At 37.7% G+C, this 23,503-nt stretch overlaps 1 protein-coding gene across 1 annotated transcript in view; it reads left to right on the forward strand.

Moving 5' to 3' along the window:
* CSMD3 (CUB and Sushi multiple domains 3) overlaps window positions 1–23,503 on the forward strand; it is a 1,455,553-nt gene that overhangs the window by 800,184 nt on the left and 631,866 nt on the right. Inside the window, exon 14 of the mRNA XM_089664334.1 lies at window positions 23,244–23,426. Coding sequence (XP_089520460.1) covers window positions 23,244–23,426 — 183 coding nt within the window. The remainder of the gene's footprint in view (window positions 1–23,243; window positions 23,427–23,503) is intronic.

The raw sequence follows: 23,503 nt of genomic DNA on the forward strand, positions 1-23,503 counted from the left end.
GTTATACTAATGTTTTGTCATTTAAGTGCCACTGATAGCCCCTGCTTAGGCACACCTTTTGCTTTGCTGGTGTTAGAGCACTGATTTTTCTAATTTTCTAATTTATTATGTGCAATTGATAGCCCCTGAGTGGGCGTGATTTGTTGCTCCTTTGTTAAACTGTTACAAATTAATAAAAACTATTTAAATACAAAAATAAATACATTTCCATTTATATATTATGATGTAATAATGCAGACCTCCTTTAACCACTTACCCGCCGCCGATATACTGCTACATGGCGAACCAGGTGAGCAAAATCATGTATATATACATGATTTTGCATTTCTGGGTAGGGGGCACGCATGCCCTACCAGCACCACTGTTTGCAGCTGTGGGTGTCAATCACCGGGTCCAAGCCGGTGATTACCCGCCAGTGCCGGTGATTACCGGTGATCATCGACAAGGAGGAGGGCTGCTTTGTTTACCAACGTTCCTCTTCCCTGTCAGTTTGGGCACACTGCTCTGAATGGCTGAGCACAGCCATGCAGAGAAGCGTGCTTAAGTCGCTGATTTACGCCATTATTAGTATATAAATAAAAAAATTCCAGTATCTATACCGCCATTTGTAAATGCTAAAACTTTCACATAAACCAATTAATTTACACATATTGGAATTTGTTTTAGAAAAGACATGGATTGCCATTTGTAAGTTGGGAAAGCATCTGATCACATCGATCTTGGTTTGGTTAGATAATGTAAGGGCAGAGGAGAGATCTACTGTCTGATAAAACCCAGATTTCTCAAAAAAGAATATATAACAATGCCTATTGAGGTTATAGGGGATATTTGCATTCCCTGTGAAAGCATTAAAAGTGATATAAAAAAAATTTAAATGACAGTGTAAAAATAATTTAAAAAATCAAAATAACTTAAAAAAAAACACCCTCCCCCCGTGCACACACGCACCTGTGTGCTCGAACATTCACCCTGTGTCGGTATGTAAACAGTGGATTCACCATGCATGTGAGGCATCACCGTGAACATCAGATCAAGGACCGTAATTCTAGAACTATACCTCCTCTGTAAATCTAAAATGGTAGCTTGTAAAGGCTTTTAAAGTGTTGCCTATGGATATTAAAAATGTATGCAGTTTGTCACCATTGCACGAGGCATGCGCAGTTTTAAAGTACCATCTTTTATATTTTACCAAATAATTGGCCAATATATTGTGCTTCTGTGCATTAAAAGTAAAAAAAGTGTATTTTTTGCAGAACATTTGCGTTTGAAAAATCGCTGCACGAGTACTATGTGACATAAAAAATTGCAGCACCCACCATTTTATTTGCTAGCGTGTTTACTTTAAAGAAATATATAATGTTTGGGGGTTAAAAGTAATTTCCTAGCAAAAATTACAGATTTTTTTCATGTGAGCAAAAAGTGTCAGAAAAGGCTTGGTCTTCAAGTGGTTAGAAGAGTGAATGATGTGTGTCATAAACTTCTAATGCTGGGCAGAGAATGCCCCCACCCCCCCTTCCCGCAAAACAACCCCTTTTTGGAAAATAGACACCCCAAACTATTTGTTGAGAGGCATGTTGAGTCAATAGAAGAATTTATTTTTTAGTACAAGTTTTTGAAAAATGACAAACATTTTTTTTTTTTACACAAAATTGTCACTTAAATGATTTGCTGCTCACACATGCCATGATTATATGTGGAATTACTCCCCAAAATACATTCTGCTACTTCTCCCAAGTATGGGGGTAGCACACGTGAGAGACTTTTTGGCAGTCTAGCCAAGTACAGGACCCCAAAATCCAATAAGCACCTTCAGGCTTTTAAAGTGCTTTATTTCCTCATTACACTTCCTGACTACCTATCACAGTTTTGAAGGGCCTGAAATGCCAGGATAGCACCAAACCCCCCAAATGATCCCTTTTTGGAAAGTAGACACCCCAAGGAATTTGATAAGAAGCATGGTGAGTATTTTGCAGATCTGGTTTGTTGCCACAAGTTTTTGGAATATGAAGAAAGAAAACAAAAACATATTTTCCTTTTCTTTTTTTTTTTCAAAACCTTGTGAAAAAAACGAGATCTGCAAAATACTCACCATGCCTCTTTTTAAAGTCCTTTGGGTATCTACTTTCCAAAAAGGGGACAATTTGGGGGTTTGGTGCGATCCTGGCATTTTAGGACCTCCAAAACTGTGATAGGTAGTGAGGAAGTGAAATGTGGAAGTTACGCACCTTCGGGCTTTCAAAGTGGTCATTGGATTTCAGGCTCCTGTATGCGGCTAGGCTCCCAAAAAGTCTCACACATGTGATATCCCCATACTTGGTAGAAGTAGCAGAATGTATTTTGGAGTGTAATTCCCATGGCTTATGTGAGAAATATATAATTTAAATGACAACTTTGTGTAAAAAACAAACAAACATGTTTTTGTCATTTTCCAAAAAGTTGTGGAAAAAATATAAATCTTCCATGGACTTAATATGCCTCTAAGCAGATAGCTTAGGGTGTATACTTTCCGAAAAGGGGTCATTTGGGGGTGGTTGTACTGTCCTGGTATTGTAGCACCTCAAGAAATGTGATAGGCAGTCAGAAAGTAAAAGTAAATTCCATTGTCTATATCAGTTTGTAGATGCTATAACGTTCACACAAAGCAATCAATATACACTTATTGGAATTTTTTTACCAAGAACATGTAGCAGAATACATTTTGGCTTAAATTTATGACAAAATTTTAGTTTTTTGGATATTTTTTGTGACAGAAATGAGAAAATATAGTTTTTTTCAAAAAATTTGTTTAAAATTTTTTTGTTTATAGCGCCAAAAATAAAAAGTGCACAGGTGATCAAATATCACCAAAAGAAAGCTCTATTTGTCTGAAAAAAGGATTTCATTTATGTACCATATTGCATGATCGCGCAATTGAAAGTTAAACTAGTGCAGCGCTGTATAGCAAAACATGGTGTAAATTGCAGTATCTTTCATTATTTATTAAAATAATAATTATTATAAAAAACACAATGTTCTATGATATGTGTTTACTTTCAATAGAATTTATAGAGCTAAGTTACTTGGCTCGCCATCTAGTATAATACTATTGGTAGTGCTTGTCAACCTCCCCTGGGAGCAGAGAGAAATGTGTCTGCCAATAGCAGTTGCAGGATTGCCAATTTAAAGCTAATCTGTTTCTCACCACTTCAATCACCTCTCCTGCCCTTGTGCATTAAACCATTTTCCCCTGTATCAGTGCCCCGGGTGACTACATGAAGTTCAGTGGGTAATCCTGCCACTTGTGACAACTTTTTTTGACCTCTATATTGAAAAAAGCAACATATCATCTAGTACACACAGAAAAAATGCATGTTAAGGAAAGGTCTTATATAATCTGTTCTTTGTGTTAAACAGTGCAAGGGTTTAGAAAAATCTAGCAAACTATTTTAAAACATTCTCTTTCACTAAGTAATTCTCCAAGTGAGTTGAATTTATATTTGTTATTTTTTTTATTTATTATCACAAATGGTCCTACATGATTATAGTCATATAAACATGATTATAGTCATATAAATATGATTATAGTCAGATAAACTTGCAAATTAAAGATTTAGAGGGGATAGGCTGTGAAAAAAGTTCAGCAGTATTTTTCAGTATGAAACTGAGATAAGGAACATTGGGGTACAACCTCAAACTAGCAGGAGAAAAGTTACAAAATAACCTAGGTAGGCATATTTCACCAAACAAGTAGTGGAAGTCCAAAGACCGGATGTGAATATAAACATGCTTGGAATAAACATTTATTACACTGGTTTACAAGAAGAAAGCCTTGAAAATGAAAGTAGCACAATTTTACCAAAATTGGGTCACTAATAAAGGAAAATCAAGTCATGGGTATTAATTGGCTCCATGATATAGGTTCAGATCAAGATTGCATCAAAATAATTCAAAATTATGAGGGAGATGTGCAATTATGCTCCAAAACATTTTTGCAAAATATGATATAGCAAAGAGAATGGCACCACACCAATCGTTATAAATGTATCTTTTTTATTGATACTAGTAACATAACTTTCCATTCATTTATTGTTTTTTCATGTAATATTTCCATGCTTTTTGCTGACATCACTCTGCAAGAGGTTCCACTGTTCTAATCTGGAACCTAGCAGCTCTGCCTTAGTCCTCATGCACACTGGACATTTTACAGCTGCTGTTTTTGGCTTTTGATGTTTTTTTCTACAGCTAGTAAACCCCCCAGCATGTTATCCTATGTGTTCATGCATCACATAGACTGTATTCAACATTTTTTGGCAGGGACATTTTTTGGCTGAAAAAAAAACCCAGGACTAGTGGGTTTCTAGAGGAGTTTTTAGCAGTAAAAACGCTCTAACGCTGAAAAATGCGGTAAATCACAGTAAATCATGGCAAACCAGCATTTTTTTTTTAAAAACCCCCATGCAAAAAACGTGAAAAACGCAGCAAAACACAGCAAAACGCTAATGCAAAAACGCAGAAAAACTCAAGTTTTTAAAGTGACTTTACATAGCTAACGTTACCAGCTTTATTAAAGCATCAAGTGTACATGGAGCCTTACTGTTAGGCAATTCCAAATACCTGACCAGGTCATTTAGTTCACTCTGTGAAATTAGATGTAGTTCAGAAGGAGCATACAGTGGACTAAAGTTTGGGTCCACTGATATCGACGGCGCCAGATCAGCTGCATCCTGCTCATCATCTTTATCATCATCTGAGTCTTAAGAGTAGGATTCTAGTGACTCTAGAATTGGCAAGTCCTCACCATGGGGTACAGGACACAGTGTGGATGGATTGTTTGATGATGATATTCAATTGTCCACTTCTTCTTTCATGAGATCCATTTTACAATTTGGGAAACCATGCAAAAATAGCAGTCACTACTTTTATTGGTGGGTTCCCTTCATACCACTGGAACTGTGAAAGGCATGGAATTTTTTTTTTTGTTTAGCCAATGATGCAGATAAGTTGCACATGTAATGTAACGAAGGGCCCAACTCTTGTCCTGATCCCCTATTTTGCATCCAAAATATAGATAGTATGCTTTTTTTTACCACTGCCATCATACTGCACTTTTGAGATGCAAATGTAACCTCCCCACAAATGTAGCAGAAGTTATCTGTGTTGTTTACACAGTTTCGGGCATCTTGGTTTCTAAGGGAAAATATCACACAACTGTTCCTTGGAAATGTTAGGCAAGAACACTTTCACAAGCCATCAGATGTAACTGTATGGTGCTTAGATCTGACCAAGACAAATGTACTTTGCAATAAAAGAACAATAAATTACAGTTAGGCAATAATATTTAGTCTCAAAGTGAAGATAAATTTATACACTTCCATTTGGTACCATTCTCATTGTTCTACCATACTTTGTCAAGAAGTTACAAGGCATCATGATCATCTGACACCTCCCTTCCTTGTAGACAAATATACTCGCCTGTGTATAAATCTTTATTGTGAAATATCTTGAAAGCTTTAACCAACCAGCACCTGTATCACCTGTTTTCTAATGCATATAATGAAAATATGTAAGAATTTGCACATTTTATCTCGAAGGTAAATAATTTCCCGAAATTTGTAGATCAGTGTTATCATGAATGGTCTATAGTCATATAAACCTGCAAACTGCAAATTTAGAGGGGGCAGGCTGTGAAAAAAGAAGTGCAGCATGTTTCAATATGAAGCTGAAATCAGAAACCTTGGGGTATGACACCAAACTATCAGGAGAAAATTCCAAAACTAACCCAGGAAAGAATATTTTACCAAAAGAGTACTGGATGTTTTGAATAGAATTCCAGCAAAGAAGTGAGTCAATCAACCAGAAATGAATTGAAACATGCTTGAGATAAACAGAGGTATTTTCTCAGACAAAAAAAAACATTTAAAAATGAATTTGTTTTTTTTTAAAGGAAGAATGGAGAATCAATGAATTACTTGGATTTTTTTCAGCAGTCACTCTTTGGTGGGGATTTACTAAAACTGATGAACAGGGATGTAGAGCACCTGTGCATAGTAACCAATCAGCTTCTAGGTTTTATTGTTAAAGCTTAATTGAACAAGTTGAAGTTAGAAGCTGATTGGTTTATACGCACAACTGCATCAGATTATGTGTGGTCCTGTTTAAGTAAATCTCCCTCTTTGTTTCTGTCTCAATGAACTTACACTCTGTATACCCCTTGACAGTGACGGGGCATAAGCCAAAATAAAGAATAAATACATTATAATAGTAGATATAAAAGTGTTAATAAACCCAGGACCCTGCATCTACTATGTCTTGTCTCCCACAGTATACAGAACATGGAGATGCATTTCAGTAAATATAAACTGCTAAATATCTTTTCTCAGCAGCAGTTAGAGCAGTTTTGTGACTTTCATCAGTATCCAACTGAGCACTGGTTAAAGCTTTTTAGCAGGAGTTTTCATTCTCCCCTGATTGTCCTATGAGGTTGAAGGACCTCTGGCCCTCTGTCTGGACAGTGCAGATTGGCCCTTTTCTGATCACATGCACCCTTCCTAAGAAAAAAGAAAACTATCTAGCAATGCACACCAAGCTTAGCACTCCTAGAGCTCTGTACTACCAGCATATGGAGACAGTAGAAGAAGGGGAGGATCAGAGAAGGCAGGAACAAACAGCCTATTTACACAATGCAGAGGATTAACCCCTTAGGTTTCACAGTGAGTATAACAAGCATGACCTACTGCACATACAGACCTTTTTTACTGTTGTGGGTTTAGTAACACTTAAACACAAACCACTGTATATCAAATTATATATATATATATATACACACACGGAGTATATATATATAGATATTTTTTTTTACCTTCCAAGCTGCTGTGAATAATAGTTGTTCAGTTTTGTGAATGATGGTTGTTCAGTTTTTGATTTACCATTGGAGATGTGAGTGCCAGCTTTGATGCATTCCCCACTGTGAGCCTTTCTTATCATACATACAGCTGTACCAGTTTATGAAAGCACATCTGAGGATGCAGGCTGAGAAAGTTTCCCCAAATGTAGTAGTTTTTGTAAGCATTAAGAAGGTCTTACTACATAACAAATGCATTTAAAGGCTAACAACTCCAAACAACAAAGTGGTTATTAAATAATCCATCAAGACTGAAATGGGAAAAAAAATTTTTCTAAATTGCCAGAACTTTTCCTTTTCTGATCACCGTTCTGTTCAGATGGATGTCACTCTGTAGAGACAACTGAGGAGTGAGGGCATTAATATATTAACATATTATGCTAGTCATCCAAGCGTTCAAAATTTATGCACAGAATCAATAGAAATTTGGTTAAGTGTTATGCATTTTCTGCTCAACGTGATAAATTATTTTTTGTCTTTCCATGGTAATAGAATTTTAGGATGTCATTATGTATGTAGGAAAACATCTGGGTGCTTTAAGTATGAATTTAATGAAGCAGCTTGCATTTCTAACAATACATAATCTCCAATGATTAATTAATTATGCTAGGAAAGAAAATCACTATTGTTAATTATCTGACAATATCAATGCTTTTTATACTTGGGTTGTTATATAATTTTAGTGTTACTCTTTGGATTATAAGCACTGCTTAACCATGCTCCCACCTCTGTAGTGCCAATGAATACAAAACAAACTATTAGTTCAAATGCTGCTCAGAAGGTCTGCGAATCTCTAGAGACACACCTGTCCCCTTGTACAAATTATTTTATTAGCTTCTAAATCAAGCCACCACAAACTTAAATGAAATAATAATGAATCATTAGGAAATGTGTAAAATAATTATATCCTGATACTGTATATAATACAATTATTCTGTTATATAATAATAATGATAACAACAATATTTTATTTCCAGTAATTATATAGCACCTGCATCCTGCACAGTGCGTTACAGAATATAAAGCACCATTCAATTCAATTCCTAACTGAGAACACTTTGTAGCTATGTAAAACGTTAAATATAAGCGCCTATACTGTTTAAAATCTAGTAATGCATTGACTCCTCTGCAAATGCTGTTCTTTAGTTTTCAGCACTGTGCAAAAAATGTAGAGGCCCATCTGCTGACAGCCTAAAGATTTACTGCTAACACATTTTGGTTGACACTGTTTCCAGAGTCCGAGTTGATTCCAGGAGAGTTGTCAGACTTTCTTCAGCGGAATGAAGGCTTGTCCCCACCAGCAATGGTTTGGGTTGCTGTAAAGGCCTTCCTGCGGGGCTTGATTATCTGGGAGATTTCAGCAGTTAAGTGTAGATCCAGGCAGTGGGAGGAAAGGTACGGTTAGATATTCAACAGCGGGAGGTTCAGATGATCCAAGACCCAAGCCCCCGTAACCACACCTCCTGGAAAGAGGTCCAAGCCCTTTTTTGAATTAGTGCTTACTCAAGAGGCAGATAAGAAGTGATATTTTTTGCAACAAAAATATTTTGAGGAAGGGGAAAGTACGGGGCACCTTCTTGCTGTTGTGGCGAAGTCACAGCAAGGGGTGTCCACTGTAGACAAGATTGAGGATGCTGATGGAGTGATATGCATGAGTCATGCAGAAATCCTGAGAGTTTTTAATCACTTTTATGACAATCTGTATGCTTCTAAAACTATAACTACCCATTCTGAGCTTTTGCAGTTTCTAGACACCTGCTCTTTTCCTGTTTTATTGGAGACTGACCAGAAAGAACTGGAGATGCCAATTACTGTTGAGGAGTTATCTGAAGATTTGGCAGGCACCCCCAGTAATAGATCTCCGGGTTCAGATGGATTGCCATTCTTAATTTATAATAGATACGATGCGCAACTCCTCCTGGCATTACTCAATGCCCTGAATGTCGCCATGGATGGAAATGGTTTGCTCCCCTCCATGAATGAAGCTGTTATTATACTATTATTGAAGCCTGGAAAAGATCAGTTAAAACCTGACTCCTACCGACCTATTTCCCTTCTGAATATGGATGCTAAATTGTTGGCCCAGGTTCTAGCTATTAGACTGGTGTGGATTATTGGTAATATTGTACATAAAGATCAGCCAGGGTTTATTCCTTCTAGAGCGACGTCTAATAATATTCATAGACTTTTTTTGAATTTGAGGACAATCCTAGGAGGAGTCATTTTTTGTCTTTGGATGTGGCCAAGGCATTTGATAGCAGGGAATGACCTTATCTATGGGAAGTATTGTCTAGATTTGGCTTTGGTCCTAAGTAAATTAGCTGGGAGCGCCTTCTCTATGCGGCCCCTAGTGCTTATTCTCCATTGAGCGCATAGGATCCCTTTATCGGTGGACAAGCGGGATTCGCCTGATTGAGGTGTAGGGTCCAACAGGGTGATTTAATTTATATGCTCTGGCGTTGCCCCAAGTTACATAGATATTGGAGTGAGGTTCTCCAACTTATTTCTCTAGTATCACAATATACTGTTCCCCAGAATCCCTTGCATTGTCTGTTGGGGGCACTGGACCAAGAACTGTTCCAACCAGGAGGGTATATTATGTTATCTAGACTTTTATATCTGGCTAGGAAGTTGATAGCAAGGTACAGGTTATCCGACTAGTAAGCAATGGATAGATTATGTTAATTCTTTACTCCCATGGGAGAAACTCATGTACCACACATCACAATGCTTATTTTAAGTTCCAGCAGGTATGGCAGGATTGGCTTGATACACCTCCTCAATAGATAGTGGACCAACTTCTGCAGGTGTGATATTTTATATCAGGTGTGTGGCTCCACTCCTCCCCCTGGGGGGAGTTCATGTGCATCTCCCATTCTTTTTGATGAGATGTCTCGGGTGAACCAGAGGTTGTTGTTGATGTGGGTTTTTTTATTGTTTGAAAACATGTTTTGCGCTTTGTTCCTTTCTCCCATTTCTGTTTACATCTGGTCAGGAAGGAATGAGACCTAAAAAGGAAAAGGCAAGATATTGTCAAGTTTTGGATCCGTGTGGTCTCTGTTTTGTTTGATTACTATTTCTGTTATTCTGTTTATTATGGGATTTGCGTAACCACATTGTTCTATTTATGTGTAATCCTGCTGTTGCAGTAATGTCATTGTGGATTCTGTAAGTACTGTTCCATTTTCTCTATTATCTTGACAATAAAAGTTGTTTAGATTAAAACAAAAAGATTTACTGCTGCTCAGGGGCTCTTGGCATAAGCAAAATGCTGGAGGCAATTTACAGCACTGTTTTAACAACTGATGGGGGATTTTTATGAATACATTTTAAAGGAAACCTGTACTTAGTGATATATGGAGGATGCCATATTTTAAAGCCCATTTCCACCATGATGAGCAAAAGACCTTTTTATATAAAAAAAAAATCTGTCTTTGCCTAGATAACTAACTATCTCTACCCTCTTCTTCCATCCTATGCTCCCTCACTCACATCTTCAATCTCTCTCTCTAACGGTGCCACCTTCTCTTCACTCCCTCTTTCTGTAGGGGTCCCTCAAGGTTCCATCCTTGGACCCCTACTCTTCTCCATCTACACCTCCTCCCTTGGTCACTTGATAAACTCCCATGGCTTTAAGTACCATCTCTATGCTGATGACACACAAATCTATCTTTCTACCCCTCACCTCACCCCTTCAGTCTCCTCTAGCATTACTAACCTACTAAGTGACAAATCGGCATGGATGTCATTCCACTTCCTCAAACTCAGTCTTTCCAAAGCTGAGCTCTTAGTATTCCCTCCAGCCCATGCCCCCTCCCCTGACTCCTCCATCAAGATCAATAACACAACCATCAGTTCATCCCCTCATGCCAGGGTACTAGGTGTAATCCTAGACTCTTATCTGTCCTTTCAGCCCCAAATCCAATCACTGTCCTTTAGACTTCACCTACGCAACATCTCCAAGATACGCCCGTTCTTAACCTTGGAAACTACTAAGCAACTTATTCACTCCCTGGTTATTGCTCACCTTGAATATTGTAACTCCCTCCTCATTGGCCTACCTCATCGCAGGCTATCCCTCTTCAGTCTATCATGAATGCTGCTGCCAGACTCATCCACCTTCCAGCCTACCCTCTCTGCCAATCCCTCCACTGTCTTCCCATTGCCTAACAGATAAAATTGAAAACATTAACAATAACATACAGTATAAAGCCATTTATAACTCTGCCCCAAATGACATCACCAATCTTGTCTCCAAATATCACCCAAACTGTACTCTCCGCTCCTCACACGACCTCCGGCTTTCTAGCTCCCTTGTCTCCTCCTATCATGCTCATCTCCAGGACTTCTCCAGAGCTTCCCCCATCCTTTGGAACTCTCAAAAATTGGGGTAATTTATCAGACTATCGCCTCCTCTGCTCACTTTTAGGCGATCTCTGAAAACCTATCTCTTCAGGGAAGCCTATCCTGCCCTCAGCTAATAATGGAATCTTCTACTCTTCCTACCAGTTCATCCCTCACAGTTACTACCTTTTTCACCACTAGCCCCTCCCTCCTAGATTGTAAGCTCCAAGGAGCAGAGCCCTCCTATCCCTCTTGTATTGAACTGTATTGTTGCTGTATTGTCTCCCATTATATTGTAAAGCGCTTAGCAAACTGTTGGCGCTATATAAATCCTGTATAATAATAATAAGTAATAACACCATTCATTTATGCAAAACGTCTTTTAAAAATAACAGTATAGTTGATAAGGTAGTAGTAGCTGGTAGTGTGGTACATGCTGAGAGACTGAGTTGAGTTTTTGATTTTCATAACTATTTTCTTATATGTTTTGGTTGCTACACTGATTTGCCTTAGCATGCCACAGCTTTAGACAATTTCCCTCTTCTGCTTAGATGGTTGATGAATGGCCTTAGTAATCAATTCAAACTTTATTTCGGGAAAATTTGTGGAGATAAACACTTTAGATGACAGTATGCAGACAATATTTGCTTAAAAGAATAGGCTCTTAATGCACTGTAAAGCTCCATACACACAATGAGAATATTGGATGAACAATTGTTTGTTTGTTTTTTGCATGCTAGTCTCATATCTAAAGTGAATAGGTTACTAAAGTTACAACAATTCTTGTGTGACAGAAAGAAAATTTGGAAGTGAAGTAATGTATTTGTATTGTATTTTTGGTCAAACACTGTACTGATTAAATGAAAATTGTACGATCTGCTATCGTACAAGAAACATTTTCATGCTTTCCCTTTCATATAATTTCAGATGAAAGCTGTGTAGTAACGATCAGATTATCATACGATCGTTTCAAAAGCGGTGTTTTTGTATGATTTTCTGATTGTGTGTACTAAGCTTAAGGAGCAACCAAGTTTAGTGCAGACGGGGTCCTTTTTATTATATTTATGTCAGCACAAGTACACTTCTATTATAATATTTTGTTAAAACACACATTATATTTTCCTGTATTGCAATGGCTGTGTAAATGGCTTACAAGGGAAAAGGGCTATGTTGATCTAATAACAGCACCTGATTGGACAAATTCCAAGGCCATCCAATCATCTAGCTCTATCCAAGAAAGACATTTTCAGTGTTTATAATTACCCTAGGCAGCAATTACTGGGGATTTGGATTTCTAATCTTTCACAGCTGCACCTCAGTAACATATGACACCTAAAGAAAGTGACCCAACTGATCTGTAAAATAAATGTTCAGCATTATTTTTCATTATGATATAATCTTTAAATGGCCTTTTTGGGCCAGATGCATGAATAAGAAATCTTTGATGTGTTACAGAGCATTGAAAAGCTTACTAAGCTGATGTGAGGAGCAGCCAGCGGTAAGCTGTTCTCAGGGCATTGGCACGTTTCTGTCATGGCCTTTTGCCTTCACTCTCTTAATGTGTGTGTCTTTGCCATCTGCAGACTATTTTAGAGAATGCAACCTTACCTCTTTTAACAAAGACAATAGGCATAAATCCCACTTGGTACAATGTGACAAGTCAAGGCCAATAAGATTCTTCCTGCTCCTTTGTGATACTCTGGCGTTGATCTTCAACTTATGTCCTAGATCTATCCTGTCATTCTGTTTGTATTCCTCACAAAATAGGTGCACTGTCACTTTAAGGTGCTTTTCATACTAATGTAGATACAACAATGTATTATTAATAACATTAGTGCAAAAATGTGAAAAAATTAAGAATAAAAGCAATACAAGTTCAATATCACAAGTGTAATAAAAGCGCCATACCCTTAATACTTTAAAGCAGCAATTCCACCTCAAAGAAACCAAATAAATTTCTTAGTGCTATAACTTAAATAAAGGAATGCGCTAAAACCATAGTGCAAAAGATTTGTTTGGACATTTGAAGAAATTCAGAGTTGGACAATTTTTATATTCACAAATTGAATTATTTAAATTACTTGTGCACTAAAAAATAGTTTTGCACATAATTTTGATATTTTTTGATATTGAGAATAGATATATATATCTTTTGCACTAATGTTTCTACACTAAATTAGGAATAGTTTGTGATTTTAGCGCATTCCTTTATTTAAGTTAATACAAGTTCAATAAGTGAAAAGGCTCACACTCGTGTGCTGCTACACCCTGAATAAAAATAAACAAAGGAAGATTGCTGCACCCACTCACTAAGTGTACTCTCAAATTTATATAAACCAAGAATTTATATAATTATTTTATAATTTATATAAACCAAGAATGTATAGTGCGCTAACTCCTCATCCAGACCTATAAATGAAATAAAAAAAATCCTCCATTAATCCCATGCAAGATAAATCCACACTCCAATAAAAGTCTAACTCCCAAATCACAGAATGTCCAAATTAGTGCATTTAACAATCACTTTCTAGAATACGTGCTTGTGCTCAAGTTAATCTTCCTGCTCACCTTTAAGTTTTACCTACAAATTATAATAGGTCAAATGCGTTTTTACAGAAGTGAATCCTTTCATGTGGCGATGAATCCAAAATTTCTTCACTCAATCACAATCCAAAAATGTGTATATAAAAAACAAAAACACATACCGTAGTGCAACACCGTTTAAATTAAAACTAATGTTTGCGCAATACTGGAAGTGATGTCACTAGGCTTCACCCATGCATTATGTCACTGGTCACATGACTTCCTCAGGGTAGGAGTCCTGTGAAGTGCATCCATTTAAATAGAGCCCCAAATAGGTTAAGTAGTAACCATGGTGATTGGAAACAAAGCTCATAACACCAGCATTAATAGAGCAGAGATAAAACACCACTATTCTATATACAATCGGCAAAAATATTGCTTAAAATGTTAAAAATAAATCTAAAATAGAAAATAAATAAATAATAAATAACTCCTTAGTAACAATATATTGCAATCAATAGGTAAATAGAAATTGTTCTATCTAGTATCAACTAAAGATATTGGACTTAGGATATAGAGTATGTAAACATATCATTAAAATATTTTATACCTCCATCTAGTGTGTAGAGGTGATATGGCACCAAAAAAGGAAAGAAAAAAGAGAAAGAAAGGGGAACACCACATCTCGGGTTCAATAAAAAGTCCATATATGTGCAATAGAGTGCAAAAATGCCCAAAGTTGACAATATCGAACCATGAATCAATCCCAGTGATAAGTGCTCTTCAAGTGAATGACACCAGTTCTCACACAGTCCATACCAGATGGAGAGATCTCAATAAACAGAGATAAGCATATTAAAGACAGAAAGATTCACAGTTCGATATTGTCAACTTTGGGACTTTTTGCACTCTGTTTCACATATATGGACATTTTATTGAACTTAGCTTTTATTCTTAATTTTCTTCACATTGTTGCACTAATTTGCTTTAATAATACATTGTTGTTGTATCTACATTAGTATGAATACTATCTTAAAGTGACCGTGCATATATTGAGTGAGATGTATTTTTTTGATATCTAGTATTCAGATATTTCAGCCTTGCTTTATTTGTACACTATGCACAGGGAATCGTTTTGGTTTTGCATTCAGTTTGTATTGCTATTAGTCAACCTTGAATTTTGCTGGATATATGACTCTTCCTAATCATTTTCTGCCCTGACCATTATTTGTTTTAGTATTTAAATTCCTGCTTTTGTTGCCTGCCTTAAACATCACCTGTCACAGCCTCAGACAAGCTTCAAAGTTTGGGAGGCTTATACAACTACTGTATATCAATACTTTCTTAAATGATTATACGTATGTTTAGAATCTATTGAGAAAATTAATTGGCTATGTCTTTAATTTCACAATTTCTTCCATATTTGCAAGCATATTTTTCATAATCTACTTTGTCCTTCATACATTTTATATTTACATTTAAAACCAGAAAAATTGTTTAAACTCAAATAGCTGTGACTGTAACTCTGAGATTGTGGTATAGATTCCACCAGCCCTGACCTTGGACTGAGGCCACATTGCTTGTAGCAGTGTTCACTGACTATAGCAACAGTGTGTGATTAGAACAATTTAAATGATTTCCTTTTAACATGTCATAAATAAATAACTTCAACCATCTGCTCCTGTCTATACATTATTAATAAAATGTTCTGAAGTTTATGGACAAGACCGTAAAGAATATACATTAACTTGTATACATAAAGGCTCATTAAAGCAGAATCAAACTCTCTCCAACAATATTAACCATTTGTAATCCTTATGCCACTACTAGATAGGAAGGTATATTTACTTGTTTAAAACTATTTGTTTTTACATTTCTTCAGTTGTTTCCTGCTTTCTGACCTAGGACAAAATTATACCATGTATCTCAGGAGCCCTCATGCGCATTTTTGTTTTTTCATCTGGAGGAGGGGAGGAAGGATTTCTCAGCTATGCACTCCCTCCCTGGCTGCATGCCTGAGAAACAGTAAGGGCAGATGGATTTCAAAAAGTAAATCATACATGAATCATCTTCCCTTAAACAAGATGGTTGCAGCTAGAAATGCTAATTTTCAAAGTGATGTTTTAACAAAATAAATCATGGAGGTGTCCCTAGATGCTGAAAAAGTGTTTGACTCTGTAGAATGGGAATACATATAGGAGACCCTCTGCAGAGTTGGCTTCATATCAATGTTCATTTAATGGATTCATTGCCTGTACGGATTGCCTTTAGTGAGATTCTTTACAAATAGTACTTTATCTCCTTTTGCCCTCCAGAGGGGGGCCTGGCAGGGTTGCCCCTTCTCGCCATGGCTCCTTGTCCGGTGTTAGAGCCCTTAGCTTGCATGATCCGATCAGCTGAGTTCATCAGGGGACTGCAGGTGGGTGATTGGGAGGAGAGAATATCTATGTATGCTGATGGTACTCTGCTGTATCTTTGAGACCACGCTTCTTCTTTAGATCCAGCCCTGAACATTATAGACACTTGTGGTGCCTTTTTAGATCCGGAATAACTGGGACAAAGCTCTCTTCTTCCCTCTCACCCTTGGTGCCTCTCATTCCATCCCTTTGCTCCTTTAAAGGTGATATCCAAATTTAGGTACCTGGGAGTGGAGGTACAGCATGATCCTTCCTGTTACATTGCTGATAATGTCCTTCACCTTCTTGGCCATTTTCAAAGTAAATGTTCAGGCAAGTAAATCTCCTAAAGATGGTTTTCCTACCTTAATTTCTCTGTTTTTCAACAGACCCATACCCCATCCCCAAATCCTTCTTTACCTGGCTGGACAGCATTATCTCCTCATACCACCCAGGCTTTCCAAAATTACACTATGCTTAATCGAGGTGACCTGACCTTCTCTAATTTGTTGGTGTATTACTAGGCTGCTGTACTAGTGACAGGGGGCTTGTGGATCTTCCAACCCAGGGATAATGCGGCTTTGATCGTGGAGGCTACTCTGTTGGTTTGTTATGCATAGCTAAGTGATTTTCACTACCAGGGCCCCTGGAATGTTAAATAGTTCTGAAGACCTCTGCACCTACCATGTTTGCTATGTGGTTTTCATCTGAATCCTGGGGTCACTTTGCATTTAGTCTTGAAAAACAGGCTTCCCTCCAGTTCTTGCTTTTGCGTAACTTCATCCCCAGGGTTCGAAGGAGCCACCTCTGCATATGCACTTCTAAAAATGCAGCTGTGTGTCCCTAGTATGCTGCATATATTCACACATTCAGTAGTAAAGGAAGTCTTCAGCAGCAAGTCATTTCCTTGTTCCCTCCTCCTGCCTCCAGCAGCTTAATTGATAGCAGTTTGAGTCTGCACTGTCCAAGCAGCTGGTACGCCGTAACATGCTCGGTATGAACACTTCCCTACCCAGAGGTTTTAGATAGCAATGCAGAATGCTCTAGAGGTGGGGATTAATATGGGCCTGAGTTAATGGGCTTTCATAAACTTCAAGCGAGGTTTGCATTACCATACAAATCTATAGGAATTCAAAACCTGCTTGAAACAGGTCAAATTCAGATCTGACAGAAATCAACTGCAGGTCAAATGCGCCTGTCAATTGTTTGTGAATAATCTCAGAAATATCTCAAACTAATGTCAAACTGATGTCATCAACACAAGGCCAAAGTCGTTAATACAGGTCCTAAAACTTTACTCAACTTTTTGAGTTATATTTTCCATAAAGATTATATATGTGTATAGAGTCAACTCTTACAGTATGTTATATAGTCTACCATTGTATTTTGCAGGGGCATAGGAACAGTTGTCTCAGGTGGCTTATTAAATAAAATACCTACTGTTTACCCAAAAAGAATATTTGGGAGCTATGGTGAGGTTAGCGCCTATATAAGGGTAATTCCCTGACAATTAAGGAGGCCTTTTTTTAATTTAACATTGCAGTCCATAACAAACAACCAAACTACAAAGGTCTTTTATGCTGGATTAGGAAAGACATAGCCAGCTATTTCAGTTTGTCTTTTAAATTTAACAATACTGTCATTATGAATAAAGAGAACTTAGGAAACAACTGACTGAAAAAGAAGGAACCTTGTACTTAAATATCTAGGTTCATCCCTCTACAAAATAAGTAATCTTAATTAAAAAAATGTATTATTGATATATTGATATGGGTTATTTTACCATTCAATAATCCTTTACCAGTACACAGATTTGTTATATAGATAATTACAGTCATTTAGCTTTGTAATATTTCAGCAGACAGCAAGAAATGTTAAAGATTAAATGCATATTTTTTCCTGCATTAATTATAAATGTATTACAAGTAATTTCCCCATAGAGGTCAATGACCCTGATGAGTCAGCATCTCTCCTCTAATTAGCACAGGTAATATAAGAAACAGCATGGGAGGGCATGAACCACATATGCATTGAAAAAGGCCAATATTATTGCACCTCACTGGGGCTTCTTTAAAGGTAAACTCAAGACAGATATAAAAGACATACGTTAATGTAGATTTCTATTCATTAATGTATCATTAAATTGGACCTGCTAAAAAAACCTAAAATTAGCCAAATCACACTTCCTGCAAAGATAATAAATACTTACCTCTCCTATTGCACAAGCCACGCAGTCGAACTCCTAATTCCTGTGCTCTACTCAGTGGTTCCCCCCACTAACCTCAACATTGCTACAGGGCATTGATGTGGACGTTAGTGGGAGAAACCACTGAGCACAGTAAAGGACCAGGAGATTAACGTTCCCAAAAGTTCTGATTTCTCAGCAGACTTCAAAGGAAGATTTCTCTATTGCAGTGATAGCTTTTTGGGTAATTTTACTCCCCTGCCAGGGATATTTTAAATTATGTTTTTGCTAATGCAAGTGAGTAAGTACCTGTGACCTGATATCAGCCTACTGAAATCCCTTGTAGACTGGGAGACAGAGGTGTAGCCAGGGGCGGACTGATCATTTGGAAACTCGGGCACTGCCCGAGGGCCCAGGGTCAGTAGGGGGCCCCATGAGATGCCCCTGCTACCTTTTTCATATGCTTTTTTGAGTTTGGGCAAAGACACAGGGGCCCCATGATCCCCTATTGCCCAGGGGCCCCATGAGTTGTCAGTCCGCCCCTGGGTGTAGCACAAAGGGCTAATAAGTTGTACTGCAGCAATCTGGTGCTAACAAGGACATGTTCATAGGAGGAATTAGCAGAATGACAGGTAGATGATCTCATGTCTCCTGCTTTTACTTTCACTATCCAATCACAGCCTGATGGTGGGAAAAGACTTGTAGTACATACTGTATAAATATATATATATAGTATCATATTTCTTGGCCTGTCATCAAGGCTGTGGAGCTGTATATACAGTATATCAGAACAGTATATTTAAAACAGCAGTTTGTCTGCTGTAAATTCAGTTTTATTTGCAAGTGTTATCTCTATATGGTAATTTCTATTAAATAAACTGATGAAAAAAGTATAAAATATGCATAAGCTATGTACTTGGTACAATGTCATAACAAATAATAAAATAAAAAAACAAGATATTTTACATATGTGCTAATACAGAACAGTGTTGTGATTGCACTTGGGCATCAAGGAAAATGGACTTCAAATGGACACTTACTGACTTCCTACAATAAATTGAATCTCATCATAATCATAGTGAGAATTTTATCTATGTGCATTTGCAAGTCTGTGAAAATGCTTGTTCCACCATTAAAAGCATTCTCTGCAAATGACTAAGATGTCTATTACACTCACTGTATAAAGATATAACATAATGTGTTAGAGAAAAAAGAAGATATTAACATTTAGATATTTATATTTTCTGAAAATAAACATCTTATTATTGTGCGATGTCATCTGTTTATTGAGATGAGCACAGCCATGTGATCTGTTTTCTGAAAAGATTATTTCACCTTTTCAAAAAAACTGAAAAGCTGAACAAACACCCTACACCATCCCCACCCCCCAGTCCCCACTGTACTTACCTCCATGAGTCATGAGCATTCAGTGCCTACACAGCTGATGTAGCATTCTGGGAATTTTAAATCCCTACTTACTTTCTGCAGGGCTTCTGGGACTGATCAGAGTGTTTCCCTGTGCCAGAGCTGACCAATTAGAATAACTTTGACCTGTTCCAAAAGCCCTGCAGAAAAAGGTGGAAAAGAACAGAGATTTCAAATCTCAGGACAGCTGAACCAGCTGCATATGAACTAACATAACTTACCCATGGAGGTAAGTACAGCAGGGACCAGGGGTGGTGATGGTGTAGGGAGTATCTTCACCTTTTCATTTTTTTTTTGGAAGGGTGAACTTACACTTTAATGAAACAGTTGAAGGTGTGTCCAAAACAGTCAAGCAGAGAGCAAAGTACTATTCGCTAATAAGCTTCAGATTCGACCAGGGGCGGACTGACAACTCATGGAGCCTCTGGGCAATAGGGGATCATGGGGCCCCTGTGTCCTTGCCCAAACTCAAAACAGCCTATGAAAAAGGTACCAGGGGCATCTCATGGGGCCCCTACTGACCCCGGGCCCTCGGGCAGTGCCCGAGTTTCCAAATGGTCAGTCCACCCCTGGATTCGACCCAAAGCCAGCCTGTTGCAGTCTGGGGAATGGGTGTACAAACTGGCTATGTTTGGCCAGTTTTCCCACTTACACTTGAACCTCAGCTATTGTAAACAACTGCTTAGACACAATTATCATTTCTGAATGTTTCCCAGAATGTAGAACATCTGTGCTTTTGAGTTCAGGTCCACTTTAAGCATGCTGGAGTTTTACTATATTTAAATGAAGAGAAGTAAAAATAGCAACCAATTAGAATTGTTATAGTGCAGAACACAAAAAGAAAGGGGAAGCCTGACTGGTTGTTCAGGATACCTTCACTATTTTCCTCCTGTTTTCAATCAGCATGGAAAAAAAAACTTTTGATATGGTCTTAGTTGTGAAAAGACCTCATTCTATTGTACCTATCTTTGTACAGCTGTACAGGGTAGACAAGGTCAAAAGTAACATAGCAGTCAGCAAAAAGCACCATAGAAATAAATAAAGAAAACTTGTTTGCTCATAAGGTTTCAGTTTAATATTGAATAGCATGAATGAATGTACAATTGCAGTTCTTAACAGTTTATCTTCAGTAAAATATATGTGACATATATGACTGAGCTACTAAGAATACTGTATGGGTCAGGCTTTACAAAGGATACATGCCTAAATTGATCATTTAGCTGTATAAAGCCAGCCATAGATGGATAGAAATTCAGCCAGTTCAGCAGTAACCTTCAGAATGTTGATGCATCTATGGGCAGGCTGGCTGTAATGAAGTTAATCTATCGATTTACTTCGGTATAACCAGCCCAAAAGGTTTTTTTTGTTCGTTAGCTCTCGGTGGCTATAGCTGCAAGAAGTGATCAGTGTATTCTGGCGGCAGGGAAACCACCCACTGTCAGAATACAAAGAGACAAAAGGACATTGCACTGACAAGGGACTGAGATTGAGCTCTGCAGGAAATTTTGCGGCAGTTGTCTTCTTATTCTGGTTACAATCCTGCGCAATATGGTATTGTCTGTTTCAGTTATTTGATCATGTCGACAGCACTTATGCTTATCAGACAACATTTTCCAGGAAACTGTACATGCCATCAAAACCTATGATACTGTACCTTGCGACAAGGCCAATTAACTGGCAACTTCAGTCACAGAGGCAACAGCTAGGCAGGAGCAGGGGCGGACTGACAACTCATGGGGCCCCCGGGCAATAGGGGATCATAGGGCCCCTGTGTTCTTGCCCAAACTCAAAAAAGCCTATGAAAAAGGTAGCAGGGGCATCTCAAGGGGCCCCCTACTGACCCCAGGCCCTCGGACAGTGCCCTCGTTTCCAAATGGTCAGTCCGCACCTGAGCAGGTGCCAACAATTTGCCCTCTTTGAAGCTCAGTAAGCTCTGCAATGCATGCAGGGAATAATGAAAGTGAAGCTTCCCACCTGTTAACTAGGTGTCTCATCACAAAGCAGAAGCAAAAGAATGTTACATCACTTCCGCTTTCAACAAGAAGCATGTTGTCACAGTCATGTAGTCTTTACATTTTTTTGTCTAACCCCTGCAACTCTTTAGTTCATTCTTTGTCTCTTTCTGTATAATTAAATAGCTGATTAGGTGACTCATAGTATAATATATTAAACACATGGTAGGAATTCATGTGCAAATGTTGAAAGTAGGAGAAAGAGGCTGCTAAAACTAAAGCTTTAAATAGCATTTAGGTAAGGGACAATTAGTTAAAATGTTATGTATTTCTTGGACTCAGTTCACAATTAAAGTGTATGTAAAGGCATTTTCTGTAGGGAAGGGCTTGACATTTGTCAAACGTTTGCTGCTGTCTGTGTCCTTACTGGGAAGATTCACCCCTCTTTTTCTCCTTTTGGCCATTGTCACCGAGACAGAAAGTGTGGAGAAATGTTTAATTTTGAAGATACCACCACAACAAGAGATAAAGTTATACAGTATCTTCCAATGGGGACACCTGTTCCCATAGGAACTGTCAAAAAGGAGAATACCCCTTATTTGTAAAGATTTCCTTTCACTACTCATTTCATTCCTGAGACAGGAAGTTAAGGGGGATCTTGGTAATGGGACACAAACAGCAAAAGAAAAAATAACAGAGATTCTTCTCTTATCTAAAGTTAAAGCAATGTTTTGCATTTCAATACACTTTAAGTCACAATGGCTGGGGAGGCAAATTGGTAGAAAAGTCTATTAACAGCTTTACACCCCAGCTATATAGGCTTCCTGATGGCATGGGCTATGCAACTGTAGTATTACTAACATACAAGCAGGTCAAACATTCCAATGACAAACTTGTGCCATATCTCAATCCATGGTGATCACAGACAGGTAGACTTTATGCAACTGCTAATTGGTTACTATGTACAGTTGCTCCAGATTCTGTGTGCACTAGTTTTAGCATAGTCTTTCACTTACCTGTTTATGCACAGGGCAAGTCTTTGCATGTTTTGACTTACAAACCTACCTTAGAAGAGGGTGGTACACCCCAAATGCTTGTCCTTAAAATGTGTTATGCTTAAAGTTAGTGCACAGAAAAAACAGTCAAATGACAATGTGTATACCCAGAGATGTGTTTTCTAAATGAGTCTTTATAAAGACAATCCATTATAAAAGAACATCACAGTTTATTAATTAATAAACTTAGAATTAAAATGCAATGCAATGGCCCTCTGCATAAATCACCTTGTGGGGGGTGATTCATCAATAAATGTGCTCTATACCAGCTCACAACAATGACTGTTAGAATGTTTCTCTTAGTTGAATGAGACCATCAGAGTGTAGGAGTTTCTGAAAATCTTTGTAGTATAGAGTGTTAAAGTACAGTCCTTATAGTATGCTGTCCTTTAGATCCAGTTTAAGCTAGACAATGACTAATATAATGTAAGATGGTAACAATGTTATCTGCTTTACCAGAATATACCATTTTTTTAATTGCAGAAATTGAAAAAGAGAGCTGTGGTGACCCTGGAACACCTCTATATGGTATTCGAGAAGGAGATGGTTTCTCCAATGGAGATATGTTAAGATTTGAATGCCAATTTGGATTTGAATTAATAGGTCAGAAGTCAATAACTTGCAAAGAAAATAATCAATGGTCAGCCAATATACCAATATGTATCTGTAAGTATTTCCTTTTAATAAACCTTGCTTTATTTCCCGTATGACACAAATGAATCATTCCAAAAATCATAATGTCT

Source organism: Staurois parvus, unplaced genomic scaffold (assembly GCF_062004578.1).
Source record: "Staurois parvus isolate SC_StPar_1 unplaced genomic scaffold, SC_StPar_1.0 ptg000047l, whole genome shotgun sequence".
NCBI classification, from domain to species: Eukaryota; Metazoa; Chordata; class Amphibia; order Anura; family Ranidae; genus Staurois; species Staurois parvus.